Source organism: Chaetodon auriga, chromosome 5, assembly GCF_051107435.1.
Source record: "Chaetodon auriga isolate fChaAug3 chromosome 5, fChaAug3.hap1, whole genome shotgun sequence".
NCBI classification, from domain to species: domain Eukaryota; kingdom Metazoa; phylum Chordata; class Actinopteri; order Chaetodontiformes; family Chaetodontidae; genus Chaetodon; species Chaetodon auriga.
Window position 1 is genome coordinate 13,165,732 of NC_135078.1, and position 24,214 is coordinate 13,189,945.

The 24,214-nt window shown below is 44.7% G+C and overlaps 1 protein-coding gene across 2 annotated transcripts in view; it reads right to left on the minus strand.

Moving 5' to 3' along the window:
* notch1b (notch receptor 1b) overlaps nt 1-23,996 on the minus strand; it is a 41,649-nt gene extending 17,653 nt beyond the window's left edge. For both annotated transcript variants that reach the window (XM_076730894.1, XM_076730893.1), the window contains exons 1-12: nt 23,763-23,996; nt 23,040-23,121; nt 10,761-11,023; nt 10,113-10,451; nt 7,781-7,903; nt 7,438-7,671; nt 6,579-6,734; nt 5,949-6,134; nt 5,402-5,515; nt 1,644-1,757; nt 1,267-1,500; nt 1,071-1,181 (exon numbers count right to left, since the gene is read on the minus strand). In XM_076730894.1, the coding sequence (XP_076587009.1) occupies nt 1,071-1,181; nt 1,267-1,500; nt 1,644-1,757; nt 5,402-5,515; nt 5,949-6,134; nt 6,579-6,734; nt 7,438-7,671; nt 7,781-7,903; nt 10,113-10,451; nt 10,761-11,023; nt 23,040-23,121; nt 23,763-23,820 (2,014 nt within the window). In that variant the 5' untranslated portion in view covers nt 23,821-23,996. The remainder of the gene's footprint in view (nt 1-1,070; nt 1,182-1,266; nt 1,501-1,643; nt 1,758-5,401; nt 5,516-5,948; nt 6,135-6,578; nt 6,735-7,437; nt 7,672-7,780; nt 7,904-10,112; nt 10,452-10,760; nt 11,024-23,039; nt 23,122-23,762) is intronic.
* Between the last annotated feature and the right edge of the window lie 218 nt (nt 23,997-24,214).

Here is a 24,214-nt window from a genome sequence, read left to right on the forward strand (position 1 = left end):
CTTCCTGGAGTCTTGTCTTCACTGTGAGGTTGCTAGGTAGGAAGTCACTGCTCCCAGCCAAGAATCAGTCCTGCACATAATCCCCCATAAACAGCACCGTTTTATTTTTTACCTCCTCAAGCTAGCTATTTCCACCTGTTTCCAGTTTTTATGCTAAGGTTAGCTAACTGCCTCCTGGCTATAGCTTCAAATTTAATGGACACATATGAAAGTGTCTATTGATCTTTTCATTTGAATCTCTGCAAGAAATTAATTAACATACATCGTCAAACTATTCCCTTAAACTGTTGTACAGACAAAGAAGTGGCTTTGAAAGAAACACCCGTCAACTGTGCATTTTGTACTCTGTTTAAAGTATTATTTTAAATTCACAATGCCAAATCACACTGCAACACACAAAGATGCCTCACAATGAAGTCTATATTTCAGTGCAGTGAATGTATCAATTTCCAGAAACATGAGGGGTTTTAAGTCCCTCTTTGTCGGCCACTTGAAACGTTGACGCCATTCAGCCTGGTGCCACGCATTAACATAAAGGCAGCCCATTTAGCTTTAAAGCAGGGGCCGGCTTCCAAGCTTTTAAAAGCTCAACTTTCAGGAATCTTTCAGGGAATCTTTTCTCCTGCTCAAATCCCAGGTGACTGTGTGCGCCACAGTGTGTGTGTATCCTCTCTTTGTATGGGAGGGCAGCTTGCGTGTTCTAACAGCAGCAGGTTGGGGACAGGGTGGAGCTGGAAAGTGACACCGGTCGAGCCTCAGAGGAGCGTGCTCACTCGCTCGCCATCTGTCACCCTCCCCATCAAGACCCGCACTTTCCGTCCATACGTTCAACTCTCCAATCCTGCACCTTAAACACTCGTTTTGTCTGCTGGTCACCTGAGACAGTCGACACGTTCAACATGTCTTACATTAAAGTTACAGTCAGAGAGAGGCTTTCTGCAAACTGTCTCCACTTTCATTCTACTTTATTTTATCATTTTGTGTATATATGTAAATTTCTCCTCTTTAATTTAATCTGCCATAATGCAGCCACATGTTTCAATATGACCAACTCTCGTGCAGTTGCTTACCCGTGTAGCCGGGTTCACAGGCACACTCATAGCCATTGATCTTGTCGATGCAGGTCCCAGAGTCACAGGGATTGCTCTTGCAGTCATCAATGTTGATTTCACAGTTGATTCCTGTCAGAAAGTTGCTTTCAGTAAACTTGAATATTTGAAAAAAGCTATGTTTGTACCTCTATATCTATATATGTGTGGGGGTTACCTGTGGTGCCCTTGGGGCAGCTGCAGATGTAGGCGTTCTCGCGGTCCTGGCAGGTGCCTCCATTCCTGCACGGCTGGCTCAGACACTCATTGATGTTGGTCTCACACAGCCGGCCAGTGTAACCAGGGTTGCAGTGGCAGCTGAAGGAGGCCAGACCGTCGATGCAGGTGCCGTAGTGGCACGGGTCTGAGTAACACTCATTGATGTCTGTCTCACAGTGCCTCCCAGAGTAACCTGGCAAAAGAGTTGTTTTCCTTTGAACTGATGTGGGTGAATCTATAGGGTGTATTTCACTTGTTTGTTCTTCAATTCTAAATTTTCCACTCCCTTAAAACTTCACTACCCTATGATTTCAGCTTTTGCTGGGACTTGTATACCTTCAGTGCACTCGCAGGTGTACTTGTTGGGTCCGTCTGTGCACTTGGCGCCATTTTTACACGGCGTGCTGGCACACTCGTCGATGTCTATCCGGCAAAGGTTTCCAGTGAAGCCTGGAAAGACAACAAGAGGGTGTTACATGTGTGCATGTGAGCATGAAGGAGTGTGTGTGCGCGCGTGCGCGTGTGTGCAGACGTGTCTACTACTGTGTTCTCACCATTTCAGACCAGTGCCTCTCATAATCCTGAGCTCATACTATAAGAGCTCTCGACGAATCAGAAATCTGCATGTTAATTAACAACTGTGCAACACTACAAACTCTCTATTTTCCCTTTCACTTCTTTTCAGCACGACTCCAAAGGGAGAAGGGAGAGTGGGGGAACCAATTCGTGTAAAGCAGGGGGGAGGGAGGGAAAGAAATGAGGAAAGAATGAAAGTTGCGAGGCCTCCTGACCAAGGGGTGAGAGACAAAGGAGGGCCTGTCTGCACAGCGCAACGCCAAACTGAGCCCGTTGCCTCCTTTGTCCCCTAAAACCTTACCATCACAATGCGCATTCTCCCATCTTGCTTTCACCCCTTCTCCACTACCCCCCCCCACTCCCTTCCCGCCTCTAAAAGAACCAGCTTGACCTTTGACCCTCCACTATTCAAACTCCTTGTCATTCAAAATCAACCAGCAGGCTTCCTCTTTTTTCCTGGAGTTATTCTCATCTCAGATATTTTCTTCTCGTTTCCCCCTCTGTCACACAGTGGTACAGTCCAAGGGCTATTGGGATGTTGTCTGATGAAGAGATAAAGTACTACCCCACCCCTCTTCCACCACCCCTTCACCACCACACCACCGCAGGAACACACAGGTGGGTTAAGCTACAAAGACCCAGTAGCAGCTAATCCGGTGAGGAAGTATTTGTGTGGCTGGCGGCGAGCTGATTTCTCCCAGTGGACTTAAACTATTCACTGTTTCTGGCATGATGTGAGGACTGCAGCATGGACACAGTGGACACATACATACATGTGTGTTTTCAGTTAACATGTGTGTACACATACACATACATTCAAACTGTGATTAGAGCTTTATTAATCATTAATAAATCATTTACTAATGCTTCATGGATCACTTTTAAGGTCAGCACCAACTTTTGGGTTGTCAGGTTGTAGCATATTGATTAATGAAATAACCAATTTATAACTGTATTATTACCAAAGAGAGGATAAACACCAGACAATTTGTAATAAGACTTTATAAGTCATAACTAATGCCTTATCAGTGGTAGATCATTTTAGTTTGGCTGGTGTTAATCATTTTCCCTTTGCTAATCATTCCATTATTAATGTTGGTAATTATTAATACATGCTTAATAGGCTATCAATAAATGGATCTTGGTCTTGTAGCCCTCTTTCATAAGGTCAGTGGTCAAACGATCCCATTAGTCAACGGCATTTTTCACAAACTGACCCATGAAGCACGAGTAAAATAAGCATTAAAGCTGTTACTACGAGTCCGTATGTGCTTTAAAAAGCCATCTGCCAATTCCAAAAATGTTGGGAGGCTGTGTAAAAAAACTTCTTGACAAATACTCAACCAAAAACAGTACAAAGACAACATGTTTCATGTTTTACCTCATCAGCTTCATTGATTTTTGTAAACTCTTATTCTGTTTCAAACACGTTGGGACAGGAGCAACAAAAGACTGGGAAAGTTGCGAATGCTCCAAAAACACCTGTTTGGAACATTCCACAGGTAAACAGGTTGATTGGTAACAGGTGATAGTCATGATATCATGATTACCTGCAAGGATGGAGCGAGGTTGTGATCATGATTTTATTTTGCTAGTAATGGCCACATTGTTTCCCTTTCCACGTGTTTTGTGTGACTTATATGAGCAGGAGCTGCCACAGTTGAGCTTTGGACTGGATGTGAAGAATTAGATTTTAGCAGGACACGGCCAGCACAGGCCTAGAAATGAAATGCTAAACACACGTACACTTCTGAATCAACTGCAACAAAAAAAAAACAGTGAATATAATAAAGAAAAAATGTTAATGCAATAATCCAAAAGTGAATGATTAGCTGTTTGCAGACCGAGAGGGGAAAACAACACCGCTCTCTTTTGTAAGCAATGTTGCCATTTTCCAGCAGTGGGAAAGAAGCCGGAACAAACCTCTGCGGTACAAATTGAGTGTTTTTTTGCCAAGATGTGAAGCAAAAGTTAAGTTTCTTCACAGTTCAGTTACAGTGCTCCAAAATGCACTCCTGACTGAAATCAAAAGAGACTGGAAAAAAAAACACTATAAAAGAATTTTTTACCCAGATGCACACATGCACACACAAAAGGTGACTCAGAAGTGTAAGAATGAACAGGGATACACACACACACACACACAAACACACACACACGCACACACACGCACACACACACACAAACACACACACACACCATGCTCCGCAGCAGCCAAAGAGGGATTTATCCCCAGACTGCTGGAATCAGACATTTCAATGTCTCTCAGTGGGGTTTCCATGGCTATTCCATGTACAGAAATAATAAGAGGGGACCCTCGCCTCAGGCCTGGCTCGCAACGGGGACAAATTTACATCTCAAGCAGGGCGGTTGAGACCCCTTCCCCTTCTTTCCCCCTCCCTTCCTGCTTCAGCCTAACGGTTTGTGCATCTAACCCCCCCCCCATAACCCTCATCTACCCTCCCCAAAAAACACTTTCACCACCACCACTTTGTGCCGCTTCCTCACATAACCCTCTCTCACTGTCACACACACACGGTTTTCTTAGGCGTTAAGCTCTTGTGTTCACTCTTGTACCCCCTCTCTATTAATTGTAAAGCTTCCTTGTTGGGGTGTCTTTCTTTCTCTCTTTCTTTCTGTTTTTCCTTCCTCCTTTCTTTTTCCTCTCAACAGGAGGAATCCTGCCTCTCTCCACCCAGGCTGCCTTTGATCCACCCAACTCAGAGCTTTGCTATTTTCCTACCCAAAAAGAATAATAAAAAAAAATCACTTCCACCTCAATGATCCCATTGAAAGAATGCATAACAAAAAACACATTTGGGGAGTTTGATGATCGCTCCCTTGCTTTCCTCTTTTCTCTCTATTCAAGATTCAGTAGTTGTGTTCCTTCCTTTATGAACAAAACATCAATACCTCTTGTCCAAACAGTGTAACTCCAATGGCATTTCTGGAAAACAAAAAGCCTACAGCAAAACATCTCGGTGCCCTCAAAATAGACTAAACCACTACCTCACTCACCACCACAAGACAGAAAATGTCATTTTATGGAGTGTAGAAGTAGCTCAGCATGCTATTATTAGCTCTCCCTTGTTCCCAGTCACATTCAAAAGTCTTGTTTATATCCACAAATTTCTGCTCACTCATCAGACTTTTAGAAAGGGATAAGAAACTTGTTTAAAAAAGTTCAAACTTCCTCAAGCCTCTCCCTATAGATTTTTTTTCCCTCTCCTCCTCGACTGCTGCGTTCGTTCTGGGCTACCCGGCCCTGTGTAAGCCTGCCTCAGGGCTGGGATTAGTGCCCGTCCAGAAAGGTGTTTGTGTGTGTGTGTGTGTGTGTGTGTGTGTGTGTGTGTGTGTGTGTGTGTTTGTCTTTGAGTGAAACAGAGAGTGAGCGAGGTGCAGAGACAGAGAGACAGATCGACCTCTGCGCCCCCTGGCCCCGAGCCTCCTCCCCCCTCCCTTCCTTCCTTCCTTCCTCCCCCTCCTCCTCCTCCTCTGCAGCGGTACGGCAGCCTCACCTGTGGGGCACTGGCAGTGGAAGGCGTTGATCTTGTCGATACACTTGCCGTTGTTCAGGCAGGGGCTGTTGGCGCACTCGTCCGTATCGATCTCGCAGAACTCCCCCTCGTAACCTGGCCAATTAGCAAGGGAGGACCAGGAGGGAGATGGATAGGTTAGAAAGAGACACAGTGAGAGGCATTTTCACACTGCTGCTATATACTGCTGTAATGGATATACATCATATACAGTGGCTATTTAAATAGGAGTAAACCTGCCATTAGCAATTATTTTCTGAACTGATTAACAGTTGAGAAGGTGACAACATCCAGCACCTCGAAAGATTCATTTTACTGGCACATAAGACAAAGAAAAGCAAAACTGAGAAGCTAGCAGTGGGACAGTTGGCATTTTTGCTTAAAAAATGACTAAAATGACTTGTCGATTGTGAAAAATTGTGCTTCAGCTCTGTTTTCAAGATTAATTGATTAATCATTTAGTTGATACAGTGTCAGAAAATTGCTTTTAAATCAAACGCTTAAGTGATTAATTAAGTGATTGTCTTACCTGGCATGCAGATACAGTGGAAGTCTCCTATTTGGTCCAGGCAAGTGGCCTCATTCATACACGGGTTAGACACGCACTCGTTGATGTCCAGCTCACAGCGCGGCCCCACGTAACCCCGCTGACACTTACACTGGAACGAGCCCTTGGTGTTTATACACTTCCCTGCATGCTCACATGGGTTGGAACCTGTTTAAACAGATAATTAGTTTAACTTCGCGTTAACAGGCCGCCGTGTATGTACAAGACCGAACAAGGAGCAATTTGACCGTTAAGACATGACAATGAGATGATTTAGAAGGTTTAGTGTTGTTTGACGAAGCCAAACCAAAGTTTCGACTCTGTGTGATTACAGCAATAATACTCCTGAGGTTGCTATTTACTGCGATTATGGGCACAATTATGGGTACCAAAGTACCCATAATAGCAGGAAAGAATGAGCTCGTATTGCGGCTTGTATAAAAGAGTTATGTGTGATGGTTGAAACTGGTTGAAACGCTTTCTTGACAGTAGTTTAGTTAAACAGCTCCCTGACATAGCAAAAGTTGAAATGTGTCCTCAATCTTTCAGGTTTTTTGGGCTGACACTAAACAACAGACAGAGAGTTTGCGGGTCAGGTAGTGTGAGTTTTACCCAATGAGCACTCGTCAACATCCTGATCGCAGGAAGCTCCGATGTATCCTGAAGGGCAGGTACAGAAGTGATTTCCGCTGACAGGGTTGGTGTCACAGTTGGAGCCTTTCTGACAAGGGTTGCTGATGCAGGCGTCGTCCAGCTGGCACAGCAGTCCTGGTACACAATACAGAAGACAGACTTTTTAGTACTGGACTCAACATCCTTGAATACCTTCTATCAATTAAAAGGGGAGAGCCAAAGATTTTAGGCATCAAAGTCTGTCTACAGGTCTTGGGGAGAACTAAGAACTATTGCATGTGTGCAAAAAGTTCTGTAAACCCTTGTATGGCTCCGCAGGTGGCTATGAATAAATTGCTGAAATTGCCTTGGATGATGTCACTTGAGTCAGCATCTGTTGGGGCTACAAGTTTGACACTGAGAAAAATCTGTTTTGCCTGACCTCTGTAGCCCACTCCTCAGCTCAAGGCTAGCAGCTCATACCTACATTAGCTGCTAGCGTAACACACCGGAGTTTCCAACCAAACTGTTGCCAGTTGCATTGTGGATAATATAGGCACAGGGAGACGAATGTGTGGAATAGTGGAGAGAATGTCTCCATGGGAATAATAAGACATCCAAAACCACAGGAGAAACCAAAGACCAGCATTTATCACTCTCTCTGGATGGAACACTTACTCACTCATGTACAGCCGTTAATTGTTATTTGTTACACCCCATATCCCTCATGCTCCACAATAAAATTTTAGAGCCATCTCTACAGAATTTAAGAGTGTAAGGCTGTGGCATTTTCAAATAAAGCTGTTTCCTGTCATGCACTGAGCCAAATTCCTGTAAATCAAAGGAAACGTGCAGATACCTGTGCGGCCATGGGGGCATTCGCAGTAGAAAGAAGCTACGCGGTCATGACAAGTGGACCCGTGGTGGCATGCTGCACTGGCACAGTCATCGATGTTCTCACTGCAGTCGTCCCCAGTCCAGCCGTTCACACACACACACTGGTAGCTGCCGTAGGTGTTGTGGCACGTGCCGCCATTTTGGCAAGCGTTGGGCATAAGCTGGCATTCATCAACGTCCTCTGTGCAGAGCTGACCTGTGAGAGAACCAGGGGTCAGACCATTAAAGTGCTCAAGTGATAATAACGTCAGTCTCTTAACTAAGAAAGAGCATTGACACATGCAGTGGAACATCTCTATACAGACCTGTAAATTCTGGTTTACACTGACAGTTGTAGGTGTTGACTCCATCTACACATGTCCCTCCATTCTGACACTCGTGACCTGGACAGTCATCGATGTTGTGGTTGCAGTTTTTTCCTGTAAAACCTGACACAAAGAGAGAAATATAAGTAAGAGACTCAGATATATTTCTTTCAGTTTGGATTTGTATTGTTTTCACAGTGTAACTTCGATATGTGCAGAATTCAGATTTTCAGTTGCTTGTTCAAAAACAACAGGCCACCATTTACAACTACAAGAGTGAAACTTCTCTACAGTTAAATGTGGTCAACGGTCTTTTTCCTCCCAGGAAAGAAGGCAGCTGTACCCTCTCGACGTCTGTGGCAACCTCGCCGTGTAATAACATCCACTCTGCCATGGATGTTATTACACGGCGGGTTACACTCAGTTACACAAGGGGCAACCACAGGACTGCACATGTGGTATGATGGGTAACAAAAAATGAAAATCAAAACTAGTACAAGTCACCACTGGCACTGCCTTTTTGGTCATCTTTATGAAAAACTTCATGGTGATTGAATAATTTCTTTATTTCTGACTGCAACATATACAGCTCATAAAGCTGACTGATATCAGTGTCTAAAAACATGTTGCACACGATTTAAGGGGAATTTCAGATATTTCTGCAAAACGAAATGTGAACCAGAGCACGTTGGTAGTACTGTACTTTCACATGGCTATATTCAAGTGGACGTGACAAGATGGAAATTACTGAATGTATTTTTAAATGTGTTATTTTCATGTGGTGATGCAGAGGGAGGTGACAAGTATGCAACAAGGGCCTCAACCTCGACTTGAATTGGGGAAGTTAGGAGTACACGGATCTCAAAATAAAGCTTTTTAATATGGGGGTTTTCTGGTGGAGTCGGGGTATTTAATGGTATAGAAGCATGACATAAACGCTTTGCCTATAGGAGAAGAAGGAAAAGCAGGTGCCTTCATTTTGTCAAAGTATATACTTAAAAGATGAATCTTTATCAACGCAAACATGGTGTTTCCATTCAGGAAACATGTACATTTATTTCAATTATGAAAAAGTCAGAAAGCTTTCTTGATCAGCAACATCAAAAGTGAAAAACAACCAATGTAACCTGTAGAGATTCCTTCTAAATAACAAACACATTCTCGAATGCATTTCCTCCCTCACAAAACACCTGCAAAACCTTTTTTTTTACCAAAAATTTGAAATCCACATTGCTAACATCCACATTTGTACGGATACATTCTGCTTTTCTTGGCACATTACCATTTGAATAGTATGAAACCATTGGTTGTATGCATGTGACCTCATTGGAATGCGCAAGATAAAACAGACCCACTCATAAAAACACTGTTAACAGACAGACACGACGCAAAAGTAGCTTGCATGAAGGTGATGAGGCAGGGGGCAGGACCACAGTCTCAACAAGCTTTGCTTCACTGCGCTATGTGAAAAGGATGTTGTCCTTTGACCATTTCCTTACGATAAGCCACGATGTCTTCCTGCTCTGCCTTGTTCACACACTGTACACACCAGAGCAGAAACACACATGTACACAAACACGCACACGCAGGACATAACATAACAGGAACAGCCCTACCTTAAATGACATCATTGCTTAACCAGCTACTAGCAGGCTTTTAAACTCATGGAGACTGAATAAACTGACCTTTATCCAAGAGGATCACATGATTCACGTCAGCTTGCAAATGACTGATCTTGATCGATATTTTAATCTTAATATTTTGTCCAAAACTTTTCCCTTTTGACTCCCATTAGGTCCCACAAAATGGTCAGTACTTTTCCGGGGTCCTCATTAACACAGCAATTAAAAAACTAATTAAATCAATGAGACCAAAGAAAGCAGTATAAACCAAGCATAAAGAACTGCAGATGGAGGGCAGGAAGTGATTTTCTGGATAGGAAGCACTAGAACAAACACTCAAAATGCTGATGTTTTGCATCGTTTACTGTTGCTCAGATCGGTCAAATGGAGAAACCAAGAGGAGCTTTTATCCAGTACCAAAAGTTGGGTGAAAAATTGCTGCTCAGCTAATCGACATTAAATTGGCATTGACAGCTTATCATCTACCAAACAACTGTTCAGCACCGCGGCGCTGAACGTTTGCTGCTCGGTTAATCCACAGGACAATAAAAGCTACGCACCATTGCTAAAACAAAATGACAGACATGGCAGAACACTTTGGTACTGAGAATTTATATTTTTGTCTAACCAGCAGATTGTAACATCAATTAGCACTTCTAAACCTCCTCTAATGTAGCTCCCCAACCATGAATTAAGTGTAATGTCCTTACCTGGAACACAGGAGCATTCGTAGCTGGTCTCTCCCTTCTGGATGCAGGTGCCTCCATTCTGGCAGGGCGACGGGTTGCAGGGCAGGTACCGGATCTCGCAGTGCTTCCCCGTGTACTCCAGCGGGCATTTGCATCGGTAGCCGCCAACATCATTGATGCACACCCCGGTATTCTTGCAGGGCGACGGGTTGGCATCACACTCGTTGACGTCCTGTTTGCAGGTCTTTCCAGAAAAGAAGGGAGTGCATGTGCAGATGTAGTGGGACTCAAAAGCAGAGCACTGGCCACCGTTAGCGCACGGGTTTGAAGCACAGGGGTCGGCTTGTTGGCACAGTTTACCTGAGGACACAAAGAAATGATACTCAAAACTCTCAGAAAATGACACTGAAACTATACTTTTCGGCACAATCGCTTAAGGAATTACTGTACTGCTTCACTAAAAGAAGATCAAAAAGTCTAGTTCTAATTGTGAGAATTCAGGTTTTTCTGATTGATATTATTTTTAAAAATCCAATCACGATGTAAGATTAGAGGCAGGTCTGTATGCTTTTTCCTCTTTTTTATGCTTTCCTATCCAATTGATCACCTTGCGACCCCTCAGATAGTTAGACAGCAGCTAGAAACTACCTGTCTGCTGTCGTGAGTTACCTGACCATCCAGGTGGGCAGTGGCACTTGTACGTCTGGAGACCCTCAAGCTCACAGGTGCCTCCATTATGACACGGCGAGCTGATGCAGACATTGTTGATGGGCGTCAGGCAGCGGCGGTCAGTGTAGCCCAGTTTGCAGGTGCAGCGGAAGTCCACTGTATTCCCCCTGGACTCGGCGTGGCACACGCCACCATTCATGCATGGCGAGGTGCTGCATGGGTCACGAAACTGGCAACTGCTTCCTACGTATCCGTCCCGGCACCTGAGAAAAGTGGAGAGGTCAGGAACATTTTTCACAGCCACTGAAATGAGAAGGCTGAGGAAGATCTATGAGGACGATTAAGTTTAGAGGAAGTTAAGATTAGAAAAGCAATCACACTGTCAGTAACTTGACAAACTCAACTTGTTGTCCTGCCCTGCTTTTAGGTAATAAATTATCAAACAAAATTATGAAGACCCACATTTATATAATGAATAGAAAAAAACTAATGAGCTAATAAGAACATTCAGCCTGCAAGATATATTGGTCTGCTAATAAATGTCTGCTCTTTATTTATTTTCCTCAATTAAAATTAGCATTACAAAGGGTGAAATCGGTCAAAGGGAATTCCCAAACACTATTTTCAGCCATCAAATCTTTTTCAGCTCAGCACTGATTGAGGAGTTCACAGGGGCAAGGCAACATTTCAGAGTAGCAAGGGTCATCCCTTTGTGCTCTACTGTGCTTAGAATTTAGCTGCTTGGGTAACAGCCTTTACCTATAGGACTAACTATCCATTTCTCTTAAACGATGGGTTTGTCCTGCTGTTTTTACAACACAGCAACATGGCCATGAGAAACTATGCTTTAAATGGGACATTCGTCTTTCTACCACCACCCCCCCACCCCCCCGTGAACAATGTGTTTCAGGCTGTAAAATAGAGTGGTCTGAACTGAGGGAGGAGGGGGACAAACTCCTGTGATGTTTCTCACAGGTTCTGAGTCATAAACACCGCTCGGACCCCAGTGAACAAGTTCCCAGAGAGAGAGAGAGAGAGAGAGAGAGAGAGAGAGAGAGAGAGAGAGAGAGAGAGAGAGAGAGCGCTGCTGCACATCACAGGGACACATTCACACATTTACAATTACAATGAGACGTGTTGAAGGGTGTCCCCTGAGGATACTCACGGCTCAACAAAGGGCCACACACACAGAGCATGCACACGCGCATACCGACACAGTGTGCAGTCTTTTATACACACACACACGCACACACACACACAGGAAGATTACGCATGAAGATTACGCACGGGATCTATGTTCACATTCACAATTGCATGCACATCCACACGATACTGTAGGTGATGGTCATTGAAGGGAAACTCCGGCTGAAATGTTACTGCTAACAATTCTATTATCTGAGAACAGTTCTTTATTTCATGTAAAATACCAAACATTTCCCTGATCCAACTTCTTTACATGATGATATGTTGATTTTCTCTGTTTTTATCGCTGTAAATTTAATGAAACACAACATTGCCAGATTGTACAAGTTTCCATATACTATGAAGTTACAGGCAGCAGTCAGTTAGATTAGCTTAGCATAAAGACTGGAAACAAGGGAAAACAGTTAGCCTGGCTCTGTCAAAAGGTAAGAAAATCCACCATCAGCACCTTTAAAGCTTACTAATAAACACATATCACATTTATCTAATCTGTCCAAAGCTGAAGTGTTTGTGTGGGACTATGTTTTGGCCGGATGCAGTGAATTTTCCTCCACAGGTTGCCTGGCAACATTGTGGAGACAACAGGAAGTTGAACTATTCCATTAATGTGAGGATGTGCTGATTTTGTCCATTTAACTGTAATGTGAAAGTCGTTTTCAGATGGTACGAAGATGACAACTTGACTGAGAAACTGTGGTGGGCATTTTTTAACTACTACCCAACCTGACATTTTCTAAACTTAATGATCAGCTGATTTACCAAAAGGTTTTTTTTATATAAATACCAAAATTATGCTTTTGTATGACCTTTTCCACTAAGGCTATGCTTTGAGTGAGTTTGACCAGGTGCTGAGGTGCAGTACATGCCCATTGTGCAGCTCTATTTGACACCAAAACCACCCACCTCAGACCTGCTACGGAAGATTAGACCCTCACTACCTCCATATTCCCGTATTCATCGCCTTCAGAGATTCAATACTGTTGTCACCAAAGCTGGGTGGCCAGGGAGGCTTGGTCATTACAAAAACAAAGCATCTACTCTACTAGCTCAGGAGACAAGCATAGCAAAAATCTGCACTGTTTGGAATTCTTTTTCCTAATCCGTCCTTTCCAAAAGTCGAGACACAAGAAAAGCAGCCATCATGGCACCCTTCAGCAGCTCTCAGGGCTGAAATGTGCTCGCTTTGACCCTTTTGTCAGCACTCATTCATCCTGAGGACAAGGCAGCATCTATGCCACAGTGTTTGAGCTGCAAGCCAACATTATGGGAACTTCAAAGCACCGTGCCACCACCTCAATGCTCGTTATTCTTCCCTCCCCAGAGAGGATTTGCTCCAGCATCAGACAAGGGATGGGAAGAGGATGAAACGGAAGACAGTGCGCCGCAACCTCTGTCAAGAAACATGAAAGATTTCTGAAAAGAGAATTCCTGCGCTGAGGAAAATTACATGGGCAGTGTGTAGAAATCAAAATTTCTAAGGCTTTTTCCGGCACAAACTCGACAAATAACAGGTCTGTTTGAATACTGTTGTGTTTAAGTCTCACGCAGAACAAATACTGTGCATAAAACATCCCGCAGACATCAAAGCAGCCTTTCCAGGACATTAAAACCCGCCGTCACTCTCAAATACCTGACCAGAGCCAACAAGTCTGTTAGCCCTGAGGGGCTGGCAGGGCCATGTCCCCAAACATTCCCAGGGGGTCCAGTGTGTATGTGTGTGTGTGTGAGTGTAAATGGGGACCGAGCCGTGGCCCCTCTGTAGGGACAGGCGTGTGTTTAGACAGGGTCTCCCTCTCAGGGGATTAGACAGCCTTCGGACTGTGGTAAGGAAAAGAAAACATCACATGCTAGGCTGCCCGCTGCATAAACAGTAGTAGTGAGTGGTGGCATGTCACTACATAGAGAGCACAGAGTGCTACCTTGGCTGGGTGTCATTTAGCCTGGTTAGCATTGTTGCACTAAGGTCAAACAAGCAGTGGAGCCAGAAGCTGAAAAGTCCAGTTACAAATTCTCAGGCATGTTTTCTTTACAATGTCACAGCCAACTGTTAAGTTATTAGTCGAGTCAAAATAAGGGCTTTACGTTCTGCAACATATGACACCCTCTATTAATAAATGTTTCATTCACTAAAACAACAGCATACTGAAAGGAAAATAATCCAAAGCAGAAAACCAAAGACTTTGAAACGATCTTTGATTACAAGGGCTGTTGTTCCACATGGCAGCAAAAGGATGGCACACAAGATTTTTTTTAAATACTAACCGGATTGGGTAGCAACCAGACATGACCAGTCCACATGAAACACAGTTTCTTCAACACTGTCAACCCTAAAATTCCCTGTTTTGTTGAAAGGAAAAGGTTGGATCTTTGCATCTGTACTGTATCAGAAATGCTCATGTTGACAAACCGAGCTGATCTGTGATGATCAGCAAAGGAAACTAATGGAAATCTTTTCACTTGGTCAAACAGGATGAATCTACATCTAATGTATCTGTCAAGTATTGCTCATTGAAACGTGGTAACAAAGTGCTTCTGTTGCGGTAACTTGTGATGTAAGTTGTGGTATAGCTGGAAATTCTTGCACATAATTTCTGAGCATCCGTATCCAGTCTCTTACAGTGCATGTGTGTGTGTGTGTCAGAGAGATGGGTGGGGGGGGGGGGTGTCAGTGGAGCGAAGCAGCAGATCTGGCTGCTAGAAGGCCAGTCCAGTTAAGTCCCGGCGGTGGCGGGTGCTGAGGTCGTGAGGCGCCACACGAGCTCGCTGGAAAAAGGCCGCAGGGAGCAGGTGCGCATGTTAATGAGGAGACAGCAGCTGCTGCCCCGGCCATTCACCCCCTCCTCCCACATCCCTTATCCCACCACTCTGCCTCCTTCCTCTCCATGGCACCCCATCCTACTACTGTCCACAGATGGGGGCCATGCACTGCAAAAAAAATAAGCTCATTACCTTTAGGATTTGTCTGAATGAGTCATTTTGAGGGTTGTTTTTATTAATGCTACTGAGTTAGTTCGTGGTGAGACTATTTTTCAAACAGGATCTATTGATAAAAGAACATTTAATATATATATCCATCGATTAAAATACTAATAAAATTATTCTAAGTGTGAGTTTATTTCAAGAATATCTTTTTACTTCAGAATCAACACTACTTTAAAGGGCGTCTTGAGTTGGACTGTTTTTTTTACAGTGTTGGAATCTGAATGCCCTCCCACTACTTAGCGGAGAAATGAAGAGTGAGAGAGGAGGAGAAAAGAGAGGGAAAGAGAGCGAAGGATGAGTGGGCCCATTGTTTTTCCTCCCCATTCAGAGCTGACCACAGGCCGAGGCGTATTCAGCTGTTGCACCTCCTCTTCCCCCTCCCTCCCCTCCTCTCTCTCCCTCTCTGTCTCTAAAACCTATTTCTCTGAATCTTCTTTCATTATGGCTCATCCCGAAAAATTTTCCCCCTTTTTTTCTCATTATTGGTCTCACTTCCTCTGTTCAAAGCCGTATGGTTGCTGGCATCCGCTTGCTCCCCTCTGTGCACCTTCTTTCCCTCCAAACCCCCTCGTCACTCCTCCTCCTCTGCACCCCCGTTCCCTTTCATTTGTAAGACACCACATTAGAATTTATAAGTCTCAACTGACAACGGCTCACTCCCCCAAAAAGCTTCTTCCAAGTTACTCCAGGCTGCTCTGCAACTTTTCAGTGGTCTGCGATGTTTGAGGCCAAGCGTCAGGCAAAAGAAAAGCTTCAAATCCAAAACACACACAAGCAGCGGGACAAACAAAAGAGTCTGAGAGAAAGGAAACTGGAACTGGTTTGGTTGGGTTTTTTGAAGGGAGAACGACAGAAAGGGGCTGCAGTTCAGAAGGAATTTCGGTGTTTACTCTAAAGAGTCTCCTGTCCTGATTCTTAACCCGACGCTCGCTGGCAGCCTCACTTTATGGTTCCTTGAAAAAACTTGCACCCACTTTGAAACCTGGCATCTGCCCTCGCAAAACAGGCCCCGTCTCACACCAAGGCCTTAAAGACAAACAGATAGAGCTCTGCGCCTCCACCTCGGTGCACGTGGACGCACTATCCAAACACGCTCTGGCCGAGGTGCTAGCAGTAAGTCAACTGTAGCACACGCTAGGCAAAGAAGGGTAACAGTTTGCTCTTTAACTTGGCAGCAGCCTGTCAAATACACGCTCAGCACAAAACAGCTTTTACAGGCATCGAGCTTAACTGCCTCAATGAGAGCACAAACGTCTAAAGTAGGGGTGTAAGACAAAAGATATTCAACGACTCTTTTATGGAGTCTTGGCTGTATTCAAAACAAACAGAGCAAAGCAGCTGCTTCAACAAGAGAAATCTGCCGGCCTGGCGAGCGGGATAATCTCCACAGCAGCAGGTAAACTGGGCTGCAGGAAAGGTAAATAAAGAAGACATGAAAAGAGGGGCACAAATCAGAAGCTGAGCAAATATCAGGTGTTTGGGAGGTATCGTGTAACTGCAGGACAGCAGCGGAATTATCTCTGCGGTGAGGCCGATACTGTTATTATCTTTTCTGTCATCCTTGCCCAGTAGCCCTCATTGTTCTCCTCTGCGCTCACTTCTGGGCCGTCTCTTCTTCTATTGCCGCAGTAGCCCGTGGCAACAGGTCTGCGACACTGATGGGATGCATAACAGGACCGGGCGGTGGCTCGAGCCTGCAGCAGATGTTGTGGTGACATCTGACCCTTGGCCAGGCGTCACTCTGAAGGGGCTTTCCTCAGTGCCGAGCCAATCTGCCATCTGCCATCTTTCTGAGGTCACACGCAGATGGGGACAGAGGCTTTGAACGTAATATGTAGGCTACACATGTGCACTGTATACAAATAAAAACCTGGAATGAGTGCACAGATTTTGGCAGCTGTACGGGCCCCAGTCTGTATCCATTTTAAGAAGCTTAGTGAATTAGGTTGTGCATTTATTCAGTTAAAGCTCTGCAAAGCTCTGTGAGAGACAGAATCAGTGTCTGTTTCCAACTCTGTAAATGTCATAATAATTAGGATTATTTCAGACTAATTCTTTGTTTATCCAGCTTTTTATAGGTTTGAGTGAAAAATAAGAAAAGGGTTTAGGCTTTTAGTTAAGGAAAAATTACAACTCGGAACATATTTTCATAATTGGAATCATCATTATTTCTATTGGTTATGATAATACTGTACTTGCCAAAGTAATTGCTAATGTCTGGGGAAAGTGGGTCCGAGGTGGAATAAATGAAATCTGATATGGCTACAAACACGAGCCATGAGACCACCAGAGAGCTTGACCAAGTTAGCGTAGTTTACTGTCATGAACCAGAGTTATGCTTTAAGGCTGGTATTAAAAAATCCCTCTCTCTCTCTCTCTCTCTCTCTCTCTCTCTCCCTCTCAGGTGTCTCTCTGAGTGAGAAAGAGCTTTCAGCCAGGAGTCAAACTGTGCTAGTGGAGCATGTTTGTACCTCTGGCCTCCCTCCCCTCGCCCCTCCCGTCTCCCACCACCCGTTCTCATTTCCTGGCTGTTTGGTTCTGTGCCTGGGCTAAGTCCCCTTTAGTCTTGTCTGATCTGTTTTAAAAGCATTGCCCAAGGCGGGCCTCTCTCCTCTGCTTTCTTCCACACTTCCCTCCCTTTCTTGTACCCTCTCTTGTGTTTTCCCAGCAGCATATAGTGGCTCACCACAGTGACAACTGTGCCACCACTGGTACAGAAAATCAACACTTTAAAATACAGACATGAATTCAGCTTCCATCACACAAATTGGGCACATAGAAATGAAAATAGCTCTTCCACTAAAACCAAAGCTGGCACACAAAAACAGGGTTGTTGTTTGTTGTGGAACTGGAACCAAAGTTACCACCAAATCCCCACTAGCAACAGAAATTACAGGGGAAACACGGCCCCTCTTTCCCTCTCCTTACATCCATCCTTCCTTTCCTTCCTCTCTAATCGTACAGGAGAGCTGACCTGGCCAGCCCACATCTGGCAGACTTCATTAGAGACCTTGTTTATTTGGGAGCATTATTATTATGGACACAGCCCATGGGAAAGAGCCAGCTCCCCCAGGGAACAACCCTGTGTGTGTGTGTGTGTGTGTGTGTGTGTGTGTGTGTGTGTGTGTGTGTGTGTGTGTGTGTGTGTGTGTGTTCGTGCATGCGTGTGTGTCTTGAGAGTCATAGCAGCTCTAATGACTTCTGCCACTGCCTACTTTACAAGGCATGGGAACCACTTTAAGGCTTTACGGGTGTCTGAAGGTGTAGCTGAAACTGGACACTGCACCTGTTACTGTACGCGGTGACTTCAAGGCTTTAGGCAGAATGTCCCATCACTGCATCCTCCAATTGCCCAACTGTCCCCCATAAGTCAAGACCAGGACTACACTGCGTGTAAATTTCAGATGCTGGATATACATTTATTTTGTGAGTTAGCCAAATTACCTGTTGGCTTTAATATGGTACCAGGTAAATGTAACTCACAGGTGTCTGTTGGTTAGGCTGCATATGTTGTTAGCAAGGAAAAAATACTGTTAAAACATTGGTTGGTGGCACACTTGAGCCCTGATGAAAGGAGAGTTGTTGGTTCTTTCGTGCAGGGTTTTTACTGTCTGGGTCTGTGGGTCCCCCTCAGACAAAATCGAACAACTGTGCTCCCCAAAATTTGGTATAGGCTAAATAATGGGGCTCACAGCCACAACTTCCTCCACGTTTTATAGCCTATACCAAATTGTCACCATTAAAAGTAGGCCAAAACAACTCTTCTAAGCCTTGAGGACACTGTCATTTTTTCCCTGCCTAACAGATGCCGTGACTGCTATCAGTCTTTGAATCTGCATTGCAGCTTAACTGAACAAACTGCTCTGTTTCACAACAAAGGCATCACACTACTTTTTCCTAAATATCCTGTGAGTGACCGTATCAGGCAGACCGAAAGCTAAAAGCGCACCTGGCAGACAAAGTCGATCTGTTCCTGTGTGGAGCTGAATGGGCAAAACCACAAGTAATCATGGGTATTATGAAGCATGCTGCTGTGTGAGTGCACGTCTCTCTAAGTTGTTATACTATAACCCACAGACAGGTGGTCTGGCTAAAAGAAAAAACAGAAATGAGGAAGTGTGGTTTGGAGTATGCCCAGTGTCTTTGTCTCAAACACACACGCACATACTGACTGTCAGTCCTCTCGGTCTGCGATCAAAGTTTACCTGATTTGTCTTGGCATATGCCAACCAGGGAGGCTCATATATCACTAATCCTCAGCGCTGAGGTTCTCCACCACCAAGTCACTACATTCAGCCAGAACACTCTGACGATCAGCCCTCTCACCAAGCAGACTCTTGCCAAAGGGAACCCAACACCGGCGGCAGCGGCCATATAAAAGCCTTGCGTTGTGTGTTTCTCGTTGTGTGATGATATGATCAGATACGGCACCTTTTCTTCCCTTGGGCCACTCCGAGGCTGTTTCCTGAGTCTGAATGGAGGTGTGTGTGTGTGTGTGTGTGTGTGTGTGTGGGGGGGGGGTTAAGATAGACTCATCTGACCAGCGCAAACAGAGGTGCCATTAAGGAATCCGCCAAACCACAGACACAAGGGCTCACTTTCATTGAAGTGGGTGTATACTGTAGCAGTGGCTGCACATACCAGCCAGGAATTATAGACTGTCATCTAATGCAATCACAGAAAAATCTGAAAATCCTAATAGAAGCTGTCACATTTTTAGATCTCGAAAGACTGCAATCCTCACAGACGCACGTTCAAACATTTAAACACATCAAAATTCTGCACTCACAGCAATGAAAAAGAAACACATATCGAGGGCAACGCCTGTGCAATCTGCAATCCGACGCTAAAAATAATGCTGGCACATGTAATTTAGACGTGTTGTCAGTTTGATGAGTATCCAACCTCAATACTGTTTTAGAAATGGGCATGTAGCATACAGTATTGAAAGCTGTCAAGCATCACGTTAGAAATGGAGGCATTTGATTGATTTATCAGGTATTTCCAAATCGAAATGTGAAAATTAGGAAACAGTGGCTGCTTGTGTAGCGAATGCTGAGGCACGGGTAAGATCGGATGAGTTTGTCAAAAGGTGAAATGGATTTTACAGACATCTTTTTATTGCTCAAACGATGCTGTTGGAAAAAAAAAACACATGAAAAAACTCACAATCATGCAACATGAGCATGAGCAACAACGTTTTCCCTCCTGTCTGAGCTGTCTACCTGAAGTACGAACAGCTCAGGTCTTTGTATCCAACAGGACAAGAACCAAATTATCTCTCTCTGTTGAGGAATTTCTGTGGTACGCTTGCATCCTTCGAGACTGGCCTCATCCGGCCAAAGTCGATCCTAAAAACTCATCACGTGACTCCCTGCGATCAACAGGCTGTCAGAAATCAGTTGCATTTTTTCATCACACTGACTAGCTGAGGATGAAGGTATGTGATCTTTCTGCAGCGTCCTTCCTCGCCCACCCCGAGCTGGCCCGACATCTCTCAGCTCTCTGGGTGGAGAGACGCTCTGCTCTGGTCATTGTGCCACTGGAATTTGGGAGTTATTTTTCCTAGTTTGGATTGGCTCGGCTCTGTCACTGCTCTCTCCTGCTGCCAAGCCTCCGCAGTAAATGAGAGGCCTCCTTGAAGCTCTTGGAGATAGCCTCCAGTCAGAACCTCACTGGGCCAGGCAGGCTAGATATGAGGAGGAGATGGTATTTATGGCATGGCATGTCAAGTAGGCATCTCTGACAGACTATATAAAACTGAAGCATCCAAAGCCACTGAAGCCACTTACTTGACCTCGAACACAACACTTGAGCTCAAGAGTGGCAGCTTTTTGACGGAGGTAATTCTGTCAAGTATGAAGTGAGGTTCTGCTTTCATTAGGAAACAACTGCTTGTCCTCCACCAAGCGCAGCAGGACAACACTTAACTCATGAAAAATATATCCATTAACCCTTTACTGCATTAGTCAAGTTATACACTCGACGCTATCAGACCTTTACACCTTTCCATGAAGAGTTACACGAAAAGCCTCACGCTTAGTTTAAAAACTCCACCTCCGCCTGATTGAAATGATTTCTCTCAGTCTGGCTCTGCTCAGCTCTCAGTCCCTGGTACCTCCAACCGCGCTGCCTCACAAGAGATGCACAACTGACTCACTGATCTTGGAGAAAGCTCACAGAAAGTTCCTGTAAAAGGAGTGACGTCATATTGAGCCTATAAAAATGCTCCCATGATGTCCTCTGTGGACATCATAAAATAATCCTGGGGGGTGTCATCAGCCTTATCTTGGCTTGGGCTTGAGATGGCAAAAATTTCTGACAGTGGGGGCATGAAGTTCGAAAGACTTGGGCCTTTTCACTGTAACAGCATTTTGTACCAAGAACGCATACAAACCAGAAAACTCAAATAAGTAGAGCAGACCAGGAAAACATCTTCACTGTGTTCTCGCCTCCGTAAATTTGGTTCAGTATCACTTTGACTACTTCTGATGTTTTGAGGGTCAACTCTAAAGCGTTACCTCTCAGAAGAGATCAGGTTCATGTGCACAAAGACGGGGCTGCTTGTTGATGGGTGAACGTCTAGTAACACACACAAGGAGCACACAAGGACCTTCCACATCAGCAAAGCCTAAATTCATCAGTTTTAGATGCAAAATATCTATTTTCATTAACTAATGAACGAAAAAAAAAAAAATGGTGAAAAAATACCAATCACAACTTCTCAGAGCACAAAGTGATGTCTTGAAATGTCTTTTTTGTTTGTTTGTTTGTTTGTTTTTTAACTTTAACTTTAACCAAAAGTTCAAAACCAAGAAATATTCAGCAATCACATATGACAAAGCTGGAAAGCTGGAACCAGAGAATATTTTAGAATGTTGTCACTACTTTTTGCTTGAAAAACAACCTAAACGATCAATCAGTCATAAAGTTTCTGCTATGCATATGTTGCTGGACAAAGTTGATGAACCTGAACTTTTTCCCAAGAGTTCCCAGCCCTCTGGTGGCACAGTGACACAATGAGAGAACAGCATTTTAAACACACACACACACACACACACACACACACACAGTCACAAACTGTGCCTGCTCAAACCTTTTTAAACCTGCAAGGATGTCCATCTCCATGTTTAATTGGAGAAGTCTGGGGAGGAGGACAGTGCAGGGGCACAATGATGGCTTTGTAGCCCAATGAGGAGGTGGGGAAGGTGGGGGGGTCGGTGAGTGTGTGATTGAGGGGTGAATAACACAAGCAGACCAAATTAAGATGTGGCGGGGGGCCAGAGTGGCTGCCTGGGTCTTACAGTCCTGAAGCTGTGACCCGGTCGGCCCAGTCATTCGCCCGGTCACCGAGCCCTGCGGCAGTAAGACGACACTGGCTGCTGCTGCTCATGCCAGGGTGGAAACAGAGGCCGGCGCAAAGTAGATCTATTGTCGTAAAAACGAGTTCTGGGCAGAGCTGAAGCTTACTGGTTTACATGAGGACTGAAAACAATCTCCAAATACCAAACTCTGAAGACAAAATGAAAGTCCTTGTCTCCATTTTTTAAAGCAGGTTAGAGAACATCTACCCTATGCCATCTGTCCAGGGGAATGAGAGAGAGAGAGCACTGAGAGCCATTGAGGAGGGGACAAAAATCCCAGGAGAGAGGAGGGGTGGGTAGGACGACAGGGTCTGAGGGTCTCTCTGGGAAGCCTCACCCAGATTAGTCACACAGAATTAATCGCAGCGGAGAACAATGGTCGCCGAGCTTCTGGCAACCCCAGCTGTCGCTCCGTGAAAGAAAAGAAAAGCAAGATTTAGGGCTGCAAGAGTTTGGCTGCGGAGTGTAGTGGCAGTCACACACACACACACACACACACACACACACACTCTGTCTCACAGTGACCCCTGTCCTCATCAATGTCCACTCATTTCTGTCTCAGCTCTCTGACCATTTGCCTCCCAGAAATAGCAGCACTGGTGTGAGCGCTCACCTGTCAACCAAACATCTGAGTCATCTTAAACTCTGCGATCTCACATATTTCCCACAGATCTCCTCTGCAGGTGTTCATCACCACGTACGAGTTCAACACAGACACTTTGAAACTTACTTGCACTCTCCATTTCCATCTGGGCTGGGTTCACAAGTCCCCTGCTTCAAACACAACTCCGTGGGCATGGAGCATCTTAGACCTGCAAATGGAAAGTTTTAATACACCTGCACTTTGCTAAAACTTCTACGAACTTCTGGATCCAGCAGTTATTAAAGTATAACACTCATTCAGGGTGAAGCAGCGCTGTTCCTCAGGAAAATGAACAACAGCACAGGTAATACTCCATGAATGTGAGGTCTAGGTGTGACTCTCGCCACCTCAAACTGCACTTTTTGTGGCGAACAGGGACTTGGCACCAGCTTGGCAGATGCATGCTCCTTTCTGCAGCTGTCCCAGAAAGAATGTGGCATTCGGGGAGTGACACGGCTTTGCAATAATGTAAAAAAACAAAACTGCTGAATCCAAGTTGCAAAGGCATGCACTAAAGCAATGAAAAGCATGAATTGGTGGGAAGACACGTTTAGGGATAATGGCAACAGGTGCCTGAAGACATATAAATAAACTTGATGTATGTAAATGAACAGTGAAGTTTGGAAGCCTGCAGTCCAGAAAGTTGGGGGGAAATTGCTCTACTTCAGCTTCAGTGCATGAGTTTACAAACCACGTGAATGCAACAAGTTCAAATCAAACCCTACTCTGAGCCTCAAAGAGGAAATAAGTGTGAGGCTACATGTTGATGAGGCAGAGAGCATTCAGAGGGAATCCCAGCCCGCCACTCACCTCGTGTTAGTGCTATCAGCGACAACAAGAAAGTTAGTTTCGCAAAGAACATATGCATTCCTTCTGTTTTAAAATGGTTGTACAAATCCACGTGGGTTTTCTCATAGATCCGATATTGTGTCTTCCTCTCCGTCAGGTAAAAAAAAAAAAAAAAATACAACAACTTTCAGTTCATCCTCGAGTGGGTCCACGCAGAGAAAGTAAAGCGCGTCTGTGGACTCCGAGCATGGGATGTTGTCACTTCAGATCCCGGCTTGGAAATGACTTGAGGGACGCGCTTCTCCATCCGCCGCTCCGCATCGAGGGGCGTTATTCTCACACACTGACACACACACACACACGCACACACGCACAGTTAGAAGTTTCGGCAGGCACAAGCTGTACAACTCGATGAAGAGATAGTGCGAAAGTTTTGTCTCTTTTTAGACTATTTCTCGGGCGTTTTCCCACGC